The sequence below is a fragment of the Agelaius tricolor genome, unplaced genomic scaffold (assembly GCF_023055355.1).
Source record: "Agelaius tricolor isolate 1412-34295 unplaced genomic scaffold, bAgeTri1.0.p SCAF_4, whole genome shotgun sequence".
Classification (NCBI taxonomy): Eukaryota; Metazoa; Chordata; class Aves; order Passeriformes; family Icteridae; genus Agelaius; species Agelaius tricolor.
This window is the reverse complement of record NW_027269264.1, coordinates 2,430,001-2,450,727: the sequence shown is the minus strand read 5'-3', so window position 1 is coordinate 2,450,727 and position 20,727 is coordinate 2,430,001. Positions and strand designations below refer to the sequence as shown.

The 20,727-nt window shown below is 37.9% G+C and overlaps 1 protein-coding gene across 1 annotated transcript in view; it reads left to right on the top strand.

Annotated features, from left to right (window-relative positions):
• Positions 1 to 20,727, top strand: part of PRDM6 (PR/SET domain 6) — a 79,996-nt gene that overhangs the window by 52,739 nt on the left and 6,530 nt on the right. Inside the window, exons 5-7 of the mRNA XM_071424363.1 lie at positions 1,307 to 1,431; positions 4,596 to 4,938; positions 15,925 to 16,101. Of these exons, the coding sequence (XP_071280464.1) occupies positions 1,307 to 1,431; positions 4,596 to 4,938; positions 15,925 to 16,101 (645 nt within the window). The remainder of the gene's footprint in view (positions 1 to 1,306; positions 1,432 to 4,595; positions 4,939 to 15,924; positions 16,102 to 20,727) is intronic.

Genomic DNA, 20,727 nt, shown 5'->3' with positions numbered 1-20,727 from the left:
TGGTAGAAGATTCTCCTTATGTCTGCAGTGTTATACAAGGAACAAATTGCATTGCTACAGCCAATTCTTTATAGAAAGTCTAAATTTAAGGCCTACCAACCCTAAACACTTTTATCTTGAACTTCAGAATAATGTTTGTAGCAATTCTTCACTCAGAAATCTGGTTGAGGCCTAACTTTTTTTTTGGTCTGTAGATGTTTTTTCTGCCTTACATAAGCGGTTATAAAAAATGTTCATTTCTTGGTACTTTGACTGTATCACTTTGGTATGTAATCCTTCAGCAAGAGTGGACTGTTCTTCTTGTATATATTGAATTTCTATCCATCTCAGAGGAGTGTGTTTTACTGTTCCATGTGAAGCATAAGGGAAAAGCCACTGCAAACTGATAACATTTGTCTTTTATCCTGTGTCTGATTCTAATCTAGCACAGTTTTTGCTGCCATGTAAATGTCTTAACTGCAGAAATATCACTCTGAAGCTATTTGCATCAGTGCAAGATCAGGAAAAGGCTCTTGTTTTTTATGCTGAAGACATAAGGATTTTTCCCTTTTCCCCTCCATGTTCCCACTTCAGTGGTCTAGAAATACCCAGTGTTCTCTCACAGGAACAATGAGACACACACTTAAGGTAACACTGATTTACACATACTAAATCATTGGCACTGCCCTCACATTCCATGTAGTGGAAGATTTTAGCACTGCATGATCCAATTAATCCCAGTTTTTTATTTCCCGTAAGTCAAAGTCTGTTTTACTCGACAACCCAAGGTCTCTCTATAAAAGGTGTATTACTGCCATGAAAGGTCACTCCACACACTATCTCAAAGGTCTTGCTAAATGTATTTATTCATTTAATTTCTCTTCACAAAAGAAATGTTGTCTACCCTAAAATATGTTAACTTTTGCAGGTGACAAATGCAAAGCTGTTTAAATGGCTGTACTTGCTGATCTGTGTACACCACTCAGATGATTATACCATGTAAGCAGAAAGTACCATTCTAAAATCCCCCTGAAACACACTTTGCAAGAAAATACCTGTATTTTAATGGTATCTTGGTCCTTCTGAAACCTTAGTGTTTAATATATGCTATATGCTAATAAACTTGTCTGTAATGCTGTTAGCCTGTGCTACAGGAACAAAGTCCTTCTCTAATGACAGATTTGGTTTTAACACAACCAGTAGGTTATTCATTTAGTTGTCTGCAGAAATGCTTCCAAAACAATGAATTTCTACTGTAATACCATGTACTATAAGATGAGAATGCTCTATTCCTAAATTATGCCATGTTTTCTTTTTTCTTGATTAGGTCAAATATATTCTACCGGGCTTGTATAGATATCCCCAGGGGCACTGAGCTGTTAGTGTGGTACAATGACAGCTACACATCTTTCTTTGGAATCCCTCTCCAGTGCATTGCACAAGATGAAAATTGTAAGTTCTTTCTTGCATTTCTACCTGTGTAAGCCATAATTCCTCTTTCATGCCTAATCAGATACATCATAGAGCATTTTAGAGGGGGCTCTGTCCCTGGAACTTCAACACTATCTGGATGGAGCTTTGAGCAATCTGTTCTGGTGGTGTCCCTGCCCATGGCAGGGGAGCTGGAACTAGATGATCTTTAACCATCCTATGATTCTCTGATTCTATGATGTTTAATGAAATTTGCAGTATATTTAAGGTGAGGTGATATACTTATACTGCAAAATTGTGGTATGGTTAGAATCACTGTTCTGTATCAGTGATTAATTAATGTATTGCAAACAAGTTTGTTTGGTTCTCTCAGTTGTTACTAGACCTATCACAAAACACTGTATTGCCAAAACAGTAATTCATTGCAAGCCCACAGGGCCTCTATTGGTGATTCTTTTTTTCTATTACCTCTGAGCATATTGAGAAAAGCTTTGACTGGCAGATTAAAGAGGTTAGATTCTTGTGGTTAAACATAAAACCCTACTTTTAAAAATATCAGCTGAATGTAAGCACACTGAAATGACAATAAATCTCTATTCCATCCTGACCATCCCCATTTTCATCTATTCTTTTACCTGTTCTCAACATTTTATTTCTTGTTTGCTAGGGATCCTCATGAAACTAAGCATGAATAGTTACTTTTAACACAGACAAAAACTAGTGCTGGATACCTATGTCTGTAATAAAAATGAGTGATCCAGGCACATCCTTCAGTTCTACTGCTTGTGTGTGAGACTTGGTTAGAGCTTGCATCCATTTTGGCAACTATATATATCTATAAAGTGGGAGAAAACAAGAATGGACCCGTTGACTTTGGTCTAAAGTAACTCTGTGACTGCCCACACTCAGTAAATGATGTATAAGGTGTATGTTTTTGGTCCTGTACTTGGACACTTAAACAGCATGAACTGCTAGGAAGAACTAGTGTTTTGTAGCAACTTAAATACCAAATCATGCAGCAATTAAACAGCAAGATAGCAGGGACTAAACTGTTGAAAATAAACATCCTTTCTCATCTTGAGTTTTCTGTTGAGTCTGCTGAGTTTGAGAAAAGTTTAAAAGAAATTTAGTTTCTGGCAGAACTATTTGCTGATGAAAGCCATGCTCTGGAGTGTACAATATAGAAATATTATTTTTTCTTTCAGAAACTCAAGACTACAAAATTTTTTTTTTAAAATCATTATGGATAATATCTATAAATATTGTCTCTTGTTATTTCTCTGTGAGACAAACCAGAGTTTCATCCATAGAGACACTGACATGAGTAGATGAAATTAATCTCTGACCATGGAGCCATCTGCAGACTGGTATAGGACTTCAGTCCCACCTAAACTCCCAGAATGTACCTTCTGCTTATCTTCTGCACAAGGGTATTGTCAGCAGCACAAGTTCTGCCTATATTCCTTAGATCTTCAGTAGCCTGATCTCACTGCTTCTGTGGACTTTTATGACCACAATTTAAAGAAAATAAAAGAAAAGAAAAAGGTGATCTTCTGAGTATATTGAGGCAAAATGATAGTAAACAAATTGCTCCTGGTACTGAAGAGACATAGAAGATGTATTCTGTGTCTGGAAACTTGAGATAGACAGATCCACGGATGCAAACCTACTTAGAAATGAGGTTCTCAGATACTACAAAAAAGAATAGGTTAGGATGGACCTCAACTGACATAAATTAAATATCTTCTAGTAATATAATATTGGAATTGTTATGATTGATCATAGATATTAAAACAGAACTCTAAAGCAACTGGCATGATTTAAAATATTACCAAATATTAAGTTGTGGTTGTTTTGGGGATTTGTTTGTTTGTTTGTATTTCTTTTACATTAAATAATATTGGCTGATTCCGGCTTACAACTGAAATTCTCATGTTTGCTCTTAGAAATCATGATTTGCTCATGTTTGCTCTTAGAAAAATTGATTTACCAAAACACAGTCGTAGTTTCTAATCATCAGTTTAATACATGCTATGTACCTATTTGTATATATAAACAGTTTGTAACCAAATTTGTGTCCAGAAACTTATATGTATACAACATATTTAATAACATATTAAAAAATTCCATGAAAAAAATAGCGCATGGGCCTGAGTCTACCAAAATTAGAAAGCATTAGAAGTTACTCAGTCCAGTGGCCTAAATTATATTTATTTTTCATTGTGGTGCAAGCTTTTGTCAGCTGACTATTTTTCCACAGGACCCTTGCCTCATTCACTGTATGATCTATATGGCTCTCAAGGTGTGAGGCAGCTGTTCAATTTCTTCTACTTGCTTCACCTCCTGCCTTTCTTATCACAAAACATTCAAATTCAGCACTAAATCACTTCTTTGTGAAAAACATATTGCATTTGTCGCTGAAATATCTGAGTGCCTCATAAGCCATAGTTAATTGACGATCATAAGACTAGAAACAATTTTCATGGGACTTTAAAACATTTTTATACCTGTTTTGTAGGTGGGAAACTGATGCACGAAGATCTCTCTGCCTGTACTTTGCAGTGTTTCATGGTGACCTACCTGCTATTAACCTCAGGCATAAGATACATGATGAAGTCCCTGGCTTCTTACTGCATTGGCAGTGTGACCATCTGTGAGATCTAATGGTGTAATATCCTCAGAGGCCACCCTTTTGCAGGATGAGGGAACTATTGCTGCAGTACATATTTAAGCCCTCTTGTATCTCAAGGAGGGTCCCAGCAGGGACTTTTTTCTCCATGCTCTCAAAATTCACACTTGTCTGTGATATAGCAGTCAGACATGCTGATTGTAGCATGCAGAGTCAGGGTATCACAAGTGGTGCAGCTTTTTCTTTCAGATGACAATCCCATTGTGTAATAGAAGTATATCACAGTCAGGCTTCTCTGGGTCCTTTCAGTCTCAGACACTCCCTTGCGTGAATTTTCATTTCAGTGTCACAAAATCAGCACCATCCATTTGGATCACTGTCTCATTCAAGCCCTTCTTTTCTTTTTTTTTTCCTTTTTTTTTTGTACTTTGTTAAAATAAAACTGTTTCATTGTAGTGTCAAGAAAATGGATGTTGATTTTTTTGGTGTCCCAAAACTGTTTTAGTTTTAAAAAGGCATAAAAAGGATCTTATTTACTTTTCTTGTTTTCTCCCAGTGAATGTCCCTTCGACTGTAATGGAGGCCATGTCCAGACAAGACACCCTACAGCCATTTAATAAAAGTAGCAAACTATCCCCTGCCACTCCACAGCGATCCATAGTATTTCCACAGACTCCGTGTAGCAGAAATTTTTCTCTCCTGGATAAGTCTGGGTCCATCGAGTCAGGATTTAACCAGATCAGTGTCAAAAACCAACGAGTTCTTGCAAGCCCAACTTCAACAAGCCAACTAAATTCTGAGTTCAGTGACTGGCATCTTTGGAAATGTGGGCAATGCTTTAAGACTTTCACCCAGCGGATCCTCTTACAGATGCATGTGTGTACGCAGAACCCCGACAGGTAAAGCCCAGGCTCTCTTTATTTCTGTATCTACTGATAGCCAGATCCACTGCTTTCTTCTTTTATCAAGCTGTTATCATTTTCAAAACCAAACCATTATTATGGGGAGCCTGTATGGCATAATTCATCTGCAGCTGCGTGAAGTAAGCTGATAAAAACTATTGCTTGCCTTCACTATTTGTAAAAACATTCAGTGCCTAAATGTGCAGATAAAAGGAAATAGCTAAGGATATAATCTTGTTTTTAGAATGGTTTGGTACATCTGATGGAGGCAACAAAATAGAATGAAAATTTATGAATATCATAGATGGAAAAAATGAGGTCAAGATAATTAAAAGTCTCTTTGTCTTCCAAAGATAATCTAACTTGCTGCTCAGTGGCTGCCACAGTCATTTCAGGGTTCACCTCTAGTGTGCAATGCGTATGAACTTAATTAAGTACTAAGAGGTAATGAATTGGAATTTTTTGCTTAGTACTATTTTTCTTCATAGCATGCAAACCCATAAATCGTACAAAGCTGTCAAAAGGAAATACCTACTCCACCAGTGATGTGGAGGAAAACAGATGCCACTTATTCAATAAACTAATATCCACACAGAAGAAAAATGTTGACTAGATACCTCAGAGTCAAAGTTGGTTTGAAAGTTTGTCAATACAGAATTTTATGGCTGTGAACTGAGGATGAAATTTAGCTGAACAAGTGAATTAAAATTTCAGGTACTCTGACCGGTGGCACAGTAAATATAATGGAACCATTATTTATGAATCAAAGCTGGTTTATTTGACAATTTTGATAGCTGGCAGGACAAAAGACAAAAATCAAATTAATTCAATAAAAAAGGCTGCCCGTATTTTGTCTCTTCTTCAGCTGTGCAGATTTGAGCCTAACAGCTAAATCCCTGAAAGGTGTTTCAAAAAGCAGCATTTAACTGTGAATTAGAGTTAAAAATACCACTACCAAAAAAGCAGCTAAGACTGAGTCTGTGTATGTGTTTGTATGCATGTCTATGTCTCCTCGTGTACTTTGTGTACTATCTACATGTACACATATGCTTGTATGATTCTATGGGTATGGAGAGAATAAGTCCATTTTTCCAGAAGAAATTTCAAGCATGTTAGGGACTAAGTAGATTCTAAGCTAGTATTAATAAAAATTAAGAATTGATAATATTGCTAATGTGAACAAGCCCTTTCAACACTTTTCTGGATTTCATGCTTGCCTCAGCAGAAGCAAATGCCTTGCTAGGGAAGCTGTAGGACAAAACTGGTAATTTAGGTGTCACAATGTAGAATATGGGTCCTGAAAGGTCTGCTCTCCTACATTCCATGGACTTTCGTGTTTCTGGTATTAAAGCATCCTAAGCATACTGTAAAGCATAAAATGGTGCATCCTGGAAGAGTCTAGACACTGGAAAAGGCATGTTGTTAGGTCCTCCACATACTTTTTCAGTGATTCACCCATTCACACCTAGATTTCATCCTTTGTTTGAACCAGTGACTTCCTTTGTGAAGAAGCAAGTTGCAGATAATAGTTAATGCAAGAAGGGTCTCTCTTAATGGCGCTATTCTCCACTCTAAGTGACAGCTAAATATTTATTTTGTCAGAGAAAGAAAATGAGGATAAATCTGTCTTACCATTAGATCTTTCATCGTGGAGGTGAGAGATTAATTTTTTTTAAATTAATTTAATTCCTTTTTTATTTATTTCCTCCTAAGCAGCTTGTGTCAAATATTGTCTGAAACACGGACTGGATTTCTGGTCTTCAGTCTTAAAAGTGATCATTCTCATTAATAGGGTGCTGATTCACCGTGTATTACCTCTCAGTCCCTCCTGTGCCTACCCAGCCAGCAGCTTCCTCAGGAAAGTCTGGAGCATTGTCAGCTCAGAATACCCTAGGGCATAGTAGGAAATCATCCTGCTATGATTAAGGTCGTTGCAATTCATTCCATGCTTGAAATTACCATAAATAACTGCCCTAGGATCTCGGTTATCATATCCTTGCTTAGAAACCTTCACAGTCTGAGCTTACACCACAGGAAACTTTTTGTCTTTTAGTGGGTGCCAGTTACTTAGTGATGCAGTGTCTAGAAAAAAGTGGCCTTTGGTTTCTTAAACTTTTTGCATTTTTCTAGATGAAAAATTTTTGTAATGTTGTACAAAATTTCCAGGAGACACGAAAGTAAGGTATGATTTGTGAAAGAATACCTGCTTGCCAGCCCGAAGTACTGGATGCAGCTCTCTGGTTTTTATTTTCTCAATGACATCTGCAGCACTGCTCCAGCTGATAAACAACTCCTCATTTATTGTCAGCAATTTGTAAGCACACCAGCCACTGCATCTTTGATGTGACTGAAACAGCAGGGCCTATCATCTCTAGGAAATAGACTTTAGTCTGTCTGTTCTGGCTTAGTATTTGTTTTGCAACAGTGCCGTGCAGGGAAAAAACCTTTGAATCTGTACAGGAGTCTGATTCATGGTCTGAAATACAAGAAAAGCAGACTACTTGAAGCTTGAGAAATCCAAACAAAGATAATACAACAACTGAGATTAAGAAAAAATCTAAATGAGAGCAGAAATAAATAGGCCATAATATACGTAATTCCATGAAGTAGTAAGAAATAAATGATCCTATTTATCAGGCATATCACTTAATAAATAAAAATAATTTTAAAACATTATGAATCACAAATAGCAGAAATTATTAAAATCTTCTGCTGTGCTTTTTGTTTTATTTAAAGATTAAGAATTGAATTTAAAAGAACTTTTAATTTTTTACTGATTAACTTATACACTTCTCTCTTTCCACCAAAAAATTTTAAGTTTGTTATATTTGTCAGGGCTTCTCTTTGAAATTAATGGGGTTGAAGTGTGTGTGAGAGGTGGAAATTTAAATTTGTAAAATCTTGAACTCAGGGACCTTCTGAGCCTTTAAGACTTGCTTAAGCCTTGACCAGACAGAAACAGTTTGAGAAGATATTTCTGGAAGCAAGAGTTGGAAATATTTTTCATAGGGTTTTTTTTGGTTGTTTTTTTTTTTTTTTTAGTTTTTTGTTTATTATGTTGGGATGGGGTTTTTTTTTTGTTTTTTTTGTTTGTTTGTTTGTTTGTTTGTTTTCTTTTCTAAGTTTTTAGGCTTTATTATTATTATTATTATTATTATTATTATTATTATTATTATTATTATTTCCTCCCTTCTTCTGCAGAAATTCCCAACAATCCTGTTTGGAAGGCTCAAAAACGGGGTTACCAAAACTCCTTATTACAATGAACAATTTTTATTTGGTTTTTTTAACAGCAACCACTTTTCTGATAATGACACAGTCTTTTTTAATGACAGCACTCTTCCACATCACTCTGATCACCAGATTCACAGTTCATTGGTGCTCAGGGAAGGCAGAAAGCTTCAGTTCTCAAGACTTCTGTGTGGCATATTTTCATGTACAACCTGTACATCTGTGTGATATATATTCTCATTGATTGCCAGGGATTCAAGCTGAGAATCTGAGGGAAAGCACACTCCATAAATGTGTTCATGGATGATAGATTATGGATGTGATCTGGCACTCACAATTCTTCTTTACTCAAAAGATATTATACTCATGTTTTGCAATATCACGTCAATATTAAATAGTAAGCATGTTTTGTTTTGTTTTGTTTTTCTTAACAGGAAGTTGAAGTTATCAGCCTAATAGATGTTTTTCTCTAATATCATGGCTTAGTCCATTTTGTGTTTATATTTTCTTTATAGGTCCTGTGTCTTTGACCTTGATGGTCTCCCCAAGTCCACTAATTGATTTGAACCTCTCCAAAACAGACTTCTAAAAAGAAGTGTTTTGAGCAAGAGTTGTCTGTTTCTGTGTATTGAGTATTGCTCTGTTAAAGTAAACTTCATGCTGAATTTAATGCTGGTTCTTGCATAATCTTCTCATAAAGGTTTGCAAGTGCCCAGTACTCAGAGCTAGTAACAATAACAGGTCTACAGAGCAGAAACTCTCCCTGACAGCTTCAGAAGCTTGCATATGCTCCAATGCTGGCTTTCTGCTTTGGCTGGTTTCTTCCCAAGCATTTGTAACAGATGATTGCAGAACTCCCAGCAGGTCCAGCTCTGCCATCCCTGCTGCTGCATGGTGCTTGAGGTGCTCAGGACAGCAGCTGTGCTGCTTGAGGGGAGCACCAACCTGGCAGGGGATGTGGAGTCCAGAGGCAGTGAAAGTAACCCCCATGGCTCTGCTGATGCTTGGGATGTTGCTGTGTGCAAGTTAGCAGTATCCTGAGGTGTCACTTTGCTCTCCAGCCTTAATTTGACTTGCTAGAAGAAGGCATTCCTCAAAAATACCTTCCTTTGAGAACAACTGTGATCTAACTCCTCTGACTGCAGCTGGGCTCTTAAAAAGCTGTGCATTGTATAAAGGCCAGATCCTGAAAGCTGATGCTGGCCCCACCTCAAACTGCACTGCTTGTGGGGTTTCTTGCAGAGGCTGTGGCATGGCATCCTCCACCCTATAACAATGAGAAATGCTGTCCTGGATTTAAGGGAGCCCTGTGTCCCACTCTTTGAGACTGTGAGATCAATCACCTTTTGGAAGCTCAGGAGCAAAGAGGAAGTCAGGAAAAACCACCAGGATGCCTGCATGGATGAATGGGGAACTCCTGGATTAATTCAAAGACAGAAAGGAAGGCTCCAGAGAATGCAAGCACAGACAGGTGGCCTGGGAGATATACAGACAGGTTGTCTGAGCAGCCAGAAATCCCTTTGGGAAGGCTAAAGCCCTGATAGGATTAAATGTGGGCAGGGACATCTAGGACAACAAAAGCTTCTATTGTTACATTAGTGATAAAAGGAAGACTAGGGAAAATGTGGGACCTCTCTAAAAGGAAGCAGGAGGCCTGGTGACCTAGGACACAGCAAAGGCTGAGCTAGTCAGTAACTTAACTGGCAAATGTTCCAGTCACACCACCCATGTCACAGAAGGCAAAAGCAGGGACTGGGAGAATGAAGAGCTGCCAGCTGTAGAAGATCAGATTGAAGACCATCTAAAGAACTCGAAGATGTGCAAGCCCCTGGGGCCTGGTGAAAAGCATGTGCATGCCCTGAGAGAAATGGTGGATGAGGTGGCTAAGCCACTGTCTGTCATATTTGAGAGGTCATGGCAGTCTGGTGAAGTTCTGCTGATTCAAAAAAGAAGTAACATAACCTCCACTGCTAAAAAGAAAGACCTGGAGAATTACAGGGCAGTCAGTCTCACCTTGGTACTTGGCAAAAGCATGAAGCAAATCCCCCTGGCAACTAGGTTGTTGCAACTAGGTTAAGGAACATGGAAAATAATGGGGTGACTGATGACAGCCAAGGCAATTTCTCTAAGGGCAAATTTGTCATGCCTGACAAATTTGGTAACCTTCTACAGCAGTGTTTACAGAGTTGGTGAATACGGAATAGAGACTGAGGTCATCTACCTGGACCTGTGCAAAGTGTTTGCACCCAGCAGCCTTGTCTCTGAAGTGAAGAGACATGGATTTATTTGATGGTCAGATCTCTCAATGGATAAGGAATTGGCAGGAAAGTTGCACTCAAAAGAGTTGTAAATGGCTCAGTCTCCAAATGGAAACTAGAGATATTCCTTAGAGGCTGCTATTTGGGCTGATGCTATTTAGCGCAGCAGTGTTTTTTGGTGACAGGGGCAGCGGAATCAAGGCCACCCTCAGCGAGTTTCCTGGTGATACCAGGCTTTGCAGGGCAGGTGACATGCTGGATGGAAGAGATGCCACCCAGAGTGACCTTGGCAGGTTGGAAAGGTGGGACTGGGTGAACATCATGAAATACAACAAGAGCAAGTGAAAGTGGTTCAGGGCAATCCCAAGCACAAATACAGACTGGGTGGAGAATGGACTGAGAACATTCCTGAGGAGGACTCAGAGATGTCGGGGGATGAGAAGATGGACATGAGCCAGGTGTGCACTTGCAACACACAAGAAAGGCAAACATGTCCTGGGCTGTGTCAAAAGCAGTATGGGCTGGAAGTGATTCTCCCCCTCTATTCAACTCTTGTGAAACCCCACCTGGAGCACTGCATCCAGCTCTGGGGATTCCAACATTCCTACAGAGAGTCCAGAGGATGATCCCAAAGATGATCAGAGGCATGAAGACAGGTTGAGAGAGTTTGGGCTGTTCAGGGTAGAGAAAAGAAGGGCACAGGGACACCTTATATGAGCTTTTCAGTACACATAGGGGCCCACAAGAAATCTGGAGAGATACTTTTTGTGATGGCATTTAGTGATAGAACAAGGGATAATGGCTTTAAACTGAAAGATGGTAAATTTTGGTGGGATGTAAGAAAGAAATTCCTTAGTGTGAGGGTAATGAGACAGACTTGAAATTTTCCCAGAGAAGCTGTCGATGCCCTGTCTTGGGAATGATCGAGGCCAAATAGGATGGGGTCTTGAGTGGAAGATGTCCTATAGGAATGTGCCCCCTCTTGATGGAGTGACAAAAATATCCTTTGTTCCCTTAAAAAGGAAATAAGCCCAGAAGTTTCTCTCCTCAATTAGGTGAAAGGACATCTCATAGGACCCGGGGGTCTTCACCTCAAACTTAAGGATAGCTAATTGGACAGGAGCCACAGTTTACTAGAAAAATAAGAGAACAAAGAAACTAACTGCTTTTGTGAGGTGTTTTACCGGCAGCAAGGACCTTTTGCACCTGGTTCGGTTTTTCCCTGCAAAGAGTTTTGTTATTTTGCCTTTTATTAAAACCTTTTTGTTTCCAACACTACCACAGAAGCCATCCTGCTGATTTTATGCCTTCTAAGGTAGCTGAGCCATCTTGGGTGTGAAATAGATCTCCAAGAGCTTATGAGACCTTGCTTGAGGGGACCCATATTTCACCATGTCCTTGCCCATAGCAAGGGGTTGGAAACAAGATGATCCTTAAGGCCCCTTTCAACACAGACCATTCTAGAACTCTATGATCATGCTGGCTTTTTACTTCTTAGTCATCAACAGGGAGAAAAACACTTTCAATCACAGGCCAGTCTCTCCTTTCAGCTGGTGCTTTTCCAGCTCTTTCTGAGGGAAAAGAATACAGTGCTGTGCTATTTTGTCTCACTGGGCTGAGTTTCAATGACAAAGTTACAAGTATTCAGGAACTTGCCCTTACAAGAAATTTCTCTTCTAAGATTACACCAGAATTCCATATGCCCCTTGAAAAAAGCAAATTCACTTCTGACAAGGCCACACTAAAAACCTGTTAATCATAAAGGAAATAGTTTGAAAATGCAGTGGAAAATAATGATTGGATTTTCCAAGGTTCTAATAATTCAAAGAGTTAATAGTTTATGATGTAGAAAATAAATTTATAACACTTAGATATACTTAGGAGTTAGAATTTGGAAAATATATTCTTTTGGCAGAGGAATAGTAAAAGACAAATAAAGCTATGTCAGGTTTGCTAAACAAAAATCTAGAAAGAATTAACCTAAATGTACAGCTGTCTCTCAGTAGCTATTTCAGATGAAAGCATATGGATTTTTCTATTCTTTTAACCTGCTTTGTACATATTAGGGGCTCTACATTCCTTGCCCAAAGCATGAATTTTGGTGGGGTTCAGTAAGGCTTATAGGGAAGCCTGACTTTTTTACTGATCCCATATATGATATAGTTTCACCCAGAAAAATATCAGCTGCAAAAGTTAGGAAATTTTAAGAGCAAAATCATTCAAGAGATTGTCTAGCTTAGAGAGCAAAATTTATTCCATAGTGTTTTCATTTTGGAAAATGTGTCTTGCACAACTTGGAAAAGCTCAAATTATAAATTACCACAAAACCTGAAAACTATTACATTAGAATTGCTCTCAGATTTTCAGTTTGGATGGCCTGTATTCCTATATGGGCCATCATAGAGTCAGAGACTGTAGGATTAAGGTTTCTAGAAAAAGCTGGTGGATTCTGAATATCAGTAAACCTAGATAGTTTATCGATGATGCATGGGATTAATAACAACAGTGTAAAATTTTTCCAACAGGAAAATTTTCTTCTGGGTACATAGATTTCCCTTCTTTAAGCTCAAAAAAGAAAGATGTGGAGCGAAAAGCTCCTATGTAACTAGGTGTTCAATTAAAAACATTAGAACTACTTTTGATGATTGTTGAAACATCATTCTCATCTGCACATGGCTGTAACCAGTTTAGCTGCTCTTAACTGTAACTTAAAATTATGATCTTGTCAGATTTTGATTCACATGGATACTGTGAAGCTCAAGAAAGTACAATACGAGTATTGGTTATTCCAAGGAAATGAGTTTTTCTGAGCTGGGAGTGCATTCAGTCCAGCAGTGGATTTTTGAAAGCACAGCCTATGAAGACCAACATTTCTGTCCCTTTGTTGCTGCTCCTCCTTGTCTGCAAAACTCTGTTATAGCGAGGTCACCGTCTGAATTCATTGTCCCAGTGCAGACAAAAGTGATGGCAGAAGACATAACTGCTACATCAAAGGCAGGCATGCTCTGCCCATGTCAATGTACTCACTGAACCGAGCACAGCTTGTGCTCAGTCCTTCAGCACCACTTTCATTTTTTTGAAAAATAACATATTGATTTTATTTTCTTCTCAGAAAAAAAAAATTCCGAGCACAGGAAAATTGTTACCAGAGAACAGAGTGATAACTTCTGTACTTATTGAATGTAATTATTTTTTTTCTCTTTGAAAAATAGTAGTGTCCAAAAGTTGTCAGAAGTTGGAATATTTAAATCTGCAATTGTGCAAATTAGAGCATTTTTAAGATGTTACAGTATTTTAATGCATTTTTAGGCTCTCTTTTTAAAATTAATTTTGCCTAATGTATGCCATTTATCTAAGCTTTAAAAAAATTAGGCATTTTAGCATTAATTAGAATTACTTGGATATAAACTGCATAAATTCATCCTCTGCAAAGAGAAGGGTACCTTCTTTAACAGTTTTTCTCTCAAGATGTGGATCAATCAGAAAAATGGAGTCAAAGTGATCTAACAGTTGGTGATCTTTTGCAGGGATGATTTGCTTGAGTGTAAGCCAATGAAATATATTCTGAGTATTTTGTAAAGAAGACATTTATTTTGAGCCAATGAAACCATATTGTTTGGCATCACAATGTTCACCTATATCTGGTTTGAAATTTTGACTCTTTGCAGACAAGTTACAGTGTGAATTTTCACTGCATTAAGTTAATAACATTGATTTATTTATTGCTTTAAAAAATAAAAAGATTAATTTGCTTTGTGTGGCATTGCATCATTTTTTGTGGTTGCTGTTAAAAATAGATAACCAGAGGCTAATAGATGTTAATGGTCTCCTTCACTATTAAAAAAATCAATGTTTCTTGGATACAGATTATATTATTGCTTTATTTTGCTTAAAAGTGCTTGATTACTACATTCACCAATTATGCCTATCAACTCTTGAAATTTCATACCAAATTTGATAAATATTTTCTGTGCAAATTTACTTTGGACTCCAAGAAAGGTAAAACTGGACATGTTACTATTTGTCTTTCAGTAAGAGAAACAGAAAAACACTTTCTTGGTTTTTGCTTTTTTAAAATATTATTTTACATATTTCTGTGTATCTTTAAGGGCCACAGCTTTCATATCTTATTTTCAAACTTGTTAGAGAGTAGTTAGATTTTCAAATGCAAGTAATTAAAATTGTAAGCTATTGAGTTATTGATGAATACTGAGCTATTAATCAAGCTAAAAAATTCTACAATCAGGGTTCAGTGCTCTGAAGCACTGTAAAATAATAGTATTTGTGTTCAGTGATGCAAGTAGCCACAATTAAGCAGTTCGCTTGACAAATGAGATAGTTCACTTTATTTTGCACTTAATTGAATTGTACATGCCTGGTCACCATTGTCTCTTTCCCTTTAGTTTTGGTTTCTAGCCATTTAAACGTATACATTTTTTATGGAGCGAGCAATTAAGTTGTGTTGGCCATTGGCTCTTGAAACGCAGACCCCAAGACTTAAAATGCTGTGTAGGGTAAAAATCATTATTATCCCTCCAGAAAAACGATCTTAATTTTCTTAGCAAGCAGTCTGATAAGCATTTAGGACTCTGCTACTAACTTAAAACAAATGTGAAATGAAAAAAAAACCCTAGTAAGGTCTTGATATAAAGCCACTTTTATTGAAGAGAAATATATAGACGTGGTTTCTTGGCATTTTATTTTAGTTAGCATTTCAGAAGACCAGTCTCACATTGCTGTTGTGTATCCTTTTTTTTCTGTGTTTGCAGTCTGTTTGTTATAGTTCTAAATTTGTAACATATCAGTCAGTTTTGTATGTTTGTTTGTTGTGTTTATTTTTAACACGATGTGTTGTTGAAAACCTGAGTTCTGGGTTTCCTTTCAAGATCACCAAAACAGACATTTTCAATCTAGATGGGAGAAAAAATGTTAATGAACTGTAACGATTGTCAACTGAAATAAGAAAACAGAAAGATAATTGTATTACAGTAGTCATTTTTTCCAAGTCTCATATTAAAATAAGTGATCTCTAAAACCATCCAAAGCAATATGAGGAGTTTAATTGTGAATAACTACAGAATAATGACAGGATGTGCACATAACCATCAGATATGCATTTGCAAGTAAGACACCAGCGGACAGAGGATTACATGAGTCCCTCAGCTCCAACGTGTGTGGATCTTTTTTTTGTTTTTGACTCAGGAGTACTGTCGAGTTTGAGAGAACTAAGTCAAACAGATGTGTAGTGTAGGCTCGCTAGTTTGCTGATTTATGGTTTTTGGGTCCCATAGACTCTCTTTTAATTCCTGTCCAAGAATTTCACATTTGTTAAAGAGGTTGTGAAGTTTTGGGTTTGTGCTTCCCAAGAAAGACCCAGAAGTGCGCCCACAGTTCTGTTTGGAAATCATTGGGAAGATCAGGAGCCCCCTCCCAAGTGGTTTCCTGCTCGTGCCAACAGAAAGCACTGATGTTGCTGTTTCCCTTCCCACTGCAGGCCCTACCAGTGTGGTCACTGCTCGCAGTCCTTCTCGCAGCCCTCGGAGCTGAGGAACCACGTGGTGACGCACTCCAGCGACAGGCCCTTCAAGTGCGGCTACTGCGGGCGCGCCTTCGCCGGAGCCACGACGCTCAACAACCACATCCGGACACACACGGGGGAAAAGCCCTTCAAGTAAGTACTTGAAGCCAGCAGCTTTTGTCAGCTGAGACTAGAGAGGGAAACGCATTGCTGCTGCTCACTAGCATCGACAGCACTCAGCAGGTGATCCCTTGAAAGCCAAGGTCAGACCATGAGGTAAAACAGCTAGTGATGCTGTTAAAATCAGAATTTATGTGGCTTTGATTTTCTTTGAGTTTCTTGAAAGCCTTGCACAATTTTCTATTCTCTAATGATACCTTGATTATTTTAATTAGTGGCAAGCTGCTGCCAGAGAACCACAGCTGAAAATATGATCAAGACTGAGACAGCCCATGCTGTAAGAACATTAATATGATTCTTAGACGTCTATATGCTGAGGTAGATGGAGTTTCACTTAAAAGCTAATTTGGCTCTAGTTATATATGGGGGGAATATGTACCTTCTTTTAGTCTCAGAATCACTGAATAGAAAATGTAACTCTGTGACATAAGTTTTGAAAGATCATAGTAATAAATTGAAAGTGTTCAGCTGTCCAAAGTATAAGAAAAAAAATGTCACCTAATAAAGATGATTTTACATTAAACAGACTTTGCTAATTTCTGAAGTTTTCAATTACTGATATTAAAGCTAAGCACATACCTGTCTCAGAAGTCTTCCAGCAGTGCTCATTTCCAGCAATAGTACAGCTGATCCTGATATTTTATCTTCTGTTGTGGAAGACTCTGCCTACTAAAGAGGAAGTGCTCTCCAAAGCAGAAGAAATCTATCCCATATTTGTGTCTTTGTCTTGGCTGAACTGACAGGTTCAGAGTATATATATGTGGTCACTGGAGCAATTCCACCTAATGTATCGATATCACTTCTTTTGGAAGCTTCCTGGATGTTCCTAGGAGGAAGGGGAATAAGTGTAGAAGAAGGTTTGTGTCTCTCCCAGTTCTCAGAGTAATGTCTGTTCTCTTTCTACTTTTCTCTGTTTGACTTTTTTTTCTACTTTTGCCAGACAGTGCTTTTGATCTGGTTAATGTAAGGGTGCTCAGCCGTGGGGCCTGTCAGAACCCCTCATAACAGCCCAACAGAGAAACTGGTGAGCTCACTTTGCCTCCATATAAGGCTGGAAGGAAGCACAGCCTCCATACATGTCTTTGCTGGGGGCAAGGGGGCAGAGCCAGGAACAAAATGCTGCACATCCAGAAGAAGAATTTGCATGGCAGGAATCATGGCTAGGATATTGTGGAGACTCAGAACATCTAAATATCGACTTCTCTTGAGCCAGTCTGTTGAATGCTCAGAGCTCACAGAAAGTGAGCCAAAAATGGTGTGAGCAATCAGATTGATTTTATCTAGTTGCTGTGTAAATAGATTTTAGTAATTAATGGAAGGGGTTTCCAGGTCAAAATGGAAAATAGATTTCGTTTAATGTTAAGGTGTTACTTATGTGTAACCTTGTTGACTCCACTTAATTTTTTTCCTTAACATCCTCTTTTTGTCATGTTTCCAATAGATCTGCTGTTTTGCCCCATTTAGAGTCATTATTTTTCCCCTTTGGTATACTAATTTTTTACCCTTTTCAAAAATGGACTTGATTACAGCACAATTTCATTTGTGAAAGAGCTTAATGTATGTAATACAACTAACAAGAGGTCTGGGATTTGTTTTTTGTTTTGCTTTGTTTCGGTTAGGTTTTTTGGGTGTTTTTTTTTGGGGTTTTGGGTTTTTTGATTTTTTTGTTTGTTTGTTTGTTTGTTATATTTTGCTCAAGTGGAAGCATTTCAGTATTCCAGGATGTATCTGACTGTTCCTTAAGGTGCAGGACAGAGCAACAAAAAAAAAAAGTGTATATACTGGTTCTTTATGATGAATGGCATAATTTCAACTGTGCAAGGTGTTTCTTTAGTTTCTTCCTCAAGTACAAGAAACAGTAGCACCATTTTCTCTCTGGAAGGCTTGTTGAAGTATTTTCACTAAGCTGACTAGTAACTTCATGTGAAGCTGAAACTGGAGCTGCAGGTTTTCCCATCCTTGCTAGTCAGATAAGAGGATGCACAAATCTTGATCCTGCAAGCTGTTCAAAAGGGCAGATTTGTCTCTCATGCAGGACTACTTGCATTTGAGAGAGGAAGGGCAGAAAATTATCCAGAAATCAATCTACTATCTCTGCTGGAGAAAAAAGAAAGAGCTGCAACTCATCTTGATGTCTCATAACTGTTTGGATCCTCCTTTGGAAAAGGGTTGCACAAGATCTGGTATTAAGAAAGTTTAGAAAAAGGCCCTCAACAAATTCTATTAAGCAAGAACCATAAATAGAACAAACAAAGTATCTGTCTCTTGATCATGCAATTTAGGTTTAAAATGTTTGTTTAAGAATTATTTTCAGTATACACTTACACACAAAACCAAAAAAAAAAGACAGAAAGGCCAACTGAGACAGTGTTTTTGTACCTCAGAGAAGTTTGTATTTGTGGTGATGTACACACTTCTTTTAACTAATATTTTTAATATTAGAAAGAATTGCCATGCATGGATAGTGATAATTTACTTAAATTCTAGCTAAGTTATTTTAAAATAACAGGTATAATTTTGAAGGTGCTTCTGCTGTGAATGCAATCTCATGATTTCTAATGCAATAGGGCGGCTGTTTTCATATGTGGTTATAGACAAATTACACTCAGCATGGATTAAATCAGCGATGTTAAATGCTAAGTATGTTTGTATGCATATTATTTCCAGAAGCTGGTTTTAAAAATGGTGAACACTGGTGACAGTATTCTAAAAAATATTTTAGATTAATTGTTTTGTGAGAGGATATTTGGGATTGGTTAAAAAGCTTTTTCTGTGAGAGGCCATTTTCTTTGTAGGTCCTAGGTAACTTTGGATGTATGGTGGAAGACTTTTCTATTTTCTTTTCATTAAGATAACAATGCTAAGTGAGGTTATCTGTAGTCAAAGCTTTAGCTGAATTTGACTTTTCATGTCATCACAAGCTATCAAGCCAGCCTCACCACTGTAAAGTCTTTGTGTATTCTTATCTTACTGAAGTCTCCACTACGGCTGCTAGTCTGGGAACAAAGATCCTAAGTAAATTAAAATGCAGGAGAAAAAGGAAAATTATTTGTCACCTCTGTTCTCTTAATTTTTTCTCACCCCCTCCCTATTTTCATTTCCCTACAGAATCAGGCTTATTCAAAGACCTAATATTTAGGAGTCAACGCAAAATAATTAAGAGGAAATATTCTTTCAGCCTCCAACAGCTCACATATTTTTCATTGTTACTTACTGAAATGCAAAACTGGTCAGCATTCATTTTAGGCTGAATATGTATGTTGTACCTGCAGTGACATCTCAGAGATGTCAGGAGGGATTCTCTTTGGTTGATAGTTTTTCTTGGATTTTTGATACCCTTCCAAAGGAGTTTAAAAATGTACTTGTTGAATGAAATCTTAAAATGTTTATCTGAGAGTATCAAATTAATGTCTTTTTCTCTAAAATAGGCCCTCAGCATTTTTCCACCCAAAGCCTTTCACAGAGGTTGGCAAAATGTGCAAATTAAACCAGTCCTCACTGTCAATATTTTGAAAGCACTGTGAAGCAAACAAGCAGACCAGCAACAATGAGGGCTATCTAAACAAAATCAGAAACCCCAGTACTGTAGAAATATCCCAAGACTATTGGTGCACTTTGTGAACTTAAGAACAATTCTGTTTACCACCTCCACCCAAGCAAATCATACCAGGAAACCCTGTAGCAGAGTGAAGCCTTGAGGATGAGGAGGTTGAATGCTTTAGGACATTGCTCCTTACAATTACAGTGTACACAGACATTGTAAAAGAAGGCAACATGGATCCAGTTTTCACTGATGGTATCTAATTATTTGAGGACTTTGGAATTGCTTTGGACCTATATGCACCTGGGGCTGTTGAAATTCCATTCAAATGCCACCAGATGCCCCTAAGTGGAAATTAAATTGTATCTCAGTTGATAAGTGTCATTATTGCCAATACCTGTATCTACAGTGCAGGCTTAGCCAAAATTTGGTGTGTCTATCATTCAGGCTTGGGCTCAGTCCCACAGTGGCTTGGTGTGTGGTCACATGAGCTATGGAGTCTTTTTCCTTTCTGACAATTTTGTCTACTGTTCAACTTTCCAACACAACATCAAACACATCTGGGTTACATACAGGAACATGCACACAAAAAATCACCAATCTCATGGACAGACCTTATAGTAGTGGTTATTCTACTATGATGGGCTGGGAAAGAATGGTTAGTAGAGGGAGAGACTGCATAGAGTACATCAAATTCCAGAAGAAAAATATTCCTGCTCTTCTTCCCATTCCTACCTACTGTGAGACAGTAATGCTGACTGCTGTGACACTATTATCTTCACCTTTTCTATCAGTTTGTATCCAGCAACAACTTCTCTGGACCACATTGAAAAGAGGAATCAGGAGCCTAATACACATCTCTGCCCATAAGCCAGGTACTTATATATCCAAAACTATGGTCCTGAAAGCACTACCCACATGATTTGGAAGTATCTAGAAAATCCCAGGCACCTTTGGTAATAGCTGAAGGTTATCCAGGTACAAGAGAAAGACAGGACAATTAAGTGCCTTGTCAGAGGCTTTATTCTGACTTTTGCCCAAGGGCTGTGTAAATGCAG